Here is a 2,596-nt window from a genome sequence, read left to right on the forward strand (position 1 = left end):
TGGACCCGCTTGCGCAGTTCTTAGTTTACATTTCAAAGAGTCCACTCCCTGACAGACAGAAAGTGAGAGAGCCAGGCATCAACAGCAACAGCAACACGATATTCAAGTATATTTGACACATACTGTACATTTCTTTCCGACATACATCTGCACAAACTACAGTTGACAGCGTTAAAATTATTTTAACATTAAAAAAGATAACAGCACAGTTGTGTTAAAGATGGACAGGTTCCAGAACACACGAAGAGCGGCTGTGAGAGAGGGATGCTGGGCAGCTGCAGAGTGCAGGGAGTGGGTTCAAGTCCCCGCGACCAGAACCCCAGAGCTAACCGCAGGGACCGTGCTGGCGTTCCAGGCCTCCAGTCCCCACCAGGAGGCGTACGCTCGCCGTCTGCTCCCTGCCCCCTACCCCCCCGCCCCCAGCATCGCACGCAGTGACGACAGTGCCCACACTTCCCCTTCCGAGGGAGGAAGCACCGAGGTCAGGCACCAGCTCGCCCCAGTCACGGACCCAGTTTCTCACTTTATCTTCTTACTCTGCGTTGAGATATCTTTTACCTTGTTTTCTACACAAAGTAAGTGCTTAAGGAGGGGAATCGAATCCAGAACGAGCTCTGTGGCCTTTAGTGTGACAGCTGCAGCAGCTGCCTGACATTCTGAGAGGAGACCAAAGCACGTATCCCTGTAGTTACACTAAGAGCAGATTCGATGACGTGACCAGACAGGCCATCCGACCAACGGACGGCACGTTCTTCTGTAACAAAGCAAGCCTGTCGACTGTGGACACTGTGGGTAAAAAAGGGCTTGTTCAGCTTTTCCAGGGACCACTCAGCTCTAGCAGCAGTTCCTGAGACCCCAGCGTGTGTGACATACGGGTGAGCTGCCAGGGCTCACGCCGGAGAAGGCAGGGAGCTGCGGGCCCGAGCACAGCACACGCGTGCCCCGCGGTCAGTGCGGGCGGCCGGGGCCCGGCAACACCCCCGCACGGACAAGCCACGGTCTCCCATTTCGGAAAACCGGTTTTGCCTGTGACTCCTCCCGACACAACCGGAAGGCGCCGGGGCACCTAGGCCTGCGAGCTCAGGCTGCTTCCGAGACTGCGGAAGCTCCGTGGACGCAGCTGCTACAGGCCCCAGGATGAGAGCCAGGAACCGTGAGGGTCTAGAAGATGTAGAAATGCTACTTTTCACACAGGTTCATGTCCTAGACTTATTATTCTCCTTTCGTTTAAATGAATCACGTTGTTTCTGCCAATTTTGCTTTTCACTGGTTATACATCCAGACGATTAGCTCACTACACAGCGTTTCCTAAAAGCTCTTTTTGGGGGAGGAGGGTGCTACTGATACAGGCCACCAGGCCACCTAAGAGGGAATCGGGAACGCAAACTGCATCTCTCCCCCCAGGGAAGCTGTGCGCTCACGGCTCCCGCCTTCACAGAAGGGAAGCATCGGAGCAGACCGGCGCCTCCCGCCTCGCCAGGCCACAGGCGTCTCCGCGGGAGGCTGCACACCGGGCGTGCCGCTCAGGGCCGGCTGCGCACACGCTGCGGTCCCGTTTCTCAGATTAGCTGTCATTTTAAAATTCGTGTAAAAAATTACTTTCATAAAAAGAATCCACATGTGGAAACAGTAACAACTCAGGATATTAATCAGATCACACACTAGTTGAATTTTCCTCGTACCACATTTTTCAGAAGCTACCTGCCCTGTCGACCACCAACGAGAACTGAGTAGTTTCAGTGAAGAACCTATTTGAAATGCGCGGTGTGAACAGCTCGCCTACGCTCCTGGGGCTTCACGGCCCACCGAGCTCCAACCGCAGGACACCTGCGCGGGCACCACCCTCAGCCCAGCGGGGGGCCGGGGGGCACGTCCAGGAACGGGCAGGGCCCTGACGCGGTGGGCCGGCCGGGCGGAGGCTCGGTGGCCGACAGGACTGCGAGTTCAGAAGTGGGAGAGAGACGGGCCCCAGGGAGGAGGGTGTGGACACCGTCCAGGAGAGGCGGGCCGGGCCGGGCTCCAGTTTCCGGTCCGATAACCAGGGAGGGGGTCAGGGCCCTGTCCTGTGTCGCTCGCAGCCCCCGTGCCCCAGCCCATCCATCGGGTTCAGGCTAAGCCGGGAAGCCTCTAGCCGCCCCTACAGGACCATAACCTTGTCCTCGGCGTCCCGCTTCGTCCGCTCCTCCGCCTCCTGCCGGGCGCGCTCCTCCTCCCCCCGCCGGCGCAGGTCCTCCAGCTGCCGCTGCCGCCGCCGCTCCTCGTCCTGTAACTAACAAGGCAGGGGCGTCAGCTTCCGCTCCGCACACTCAGGCAGCACGGGCGCGCAGCACACACTGTCACGAGCGGACACACACACAACATCAAATACGAAACACCTGGGCAGAGCACTGTTGAAAGACGGTAAAACATACACATTTTACAGCTCGACACTTTCAAAATTAAGTTTCCTAACAGCGCCGTCCCCACAGTGCCATTAATTTTTCCAGGAGTGTGGCCCCAAGAAGGGATCTGTCCCGCACGCCCACACCGCCCCTCAGCTGGACTGTGGCCGGCTCACGCGCACCAACACAGTCACGCGACACACAGGCCCTCGGCT

General features: G+C 58.1%; 1 protein-coding gene across 1 annotated transcript in view; it reads right to left on the bottom strand.

The window, feature by feature from the left end:
• AFDN (afadin, adherens junction formation factor) overlaps positions 1-2,596 on the bottom strand; it is a 116,307-nt gene that overhangs the window by 5,262 nt on the left and 108,449 nt on the right. The window contains exon 32 of the mRNA XM_077757384.1: positions 2,153-2,269. Coding sequence (XP_077613510.1) covers positions 2,153-2,269 — 117 coding nt within the window. The remainder of the gene's footprint in view (positions 1-2,152; positions 2,270-2,596) is intronic.

This window comes from Crocuta crocuta, unplaced genomic scaffold (genome assembly GCF_008692635.1).
Source record: "Crocuta crocuta isolate KB4526 unplaced genomic scaffold, BGI_CrCroc_1.0 scaffold506, whole genome shotgun sequence".
NCBI classification, from domain to species: domain Eukaryota; kingdom Metazoa; phylum Chordata; class Mammalia; order Carnivora; family Hyaenidae; genus Crocuta; species Crocuta crocuta.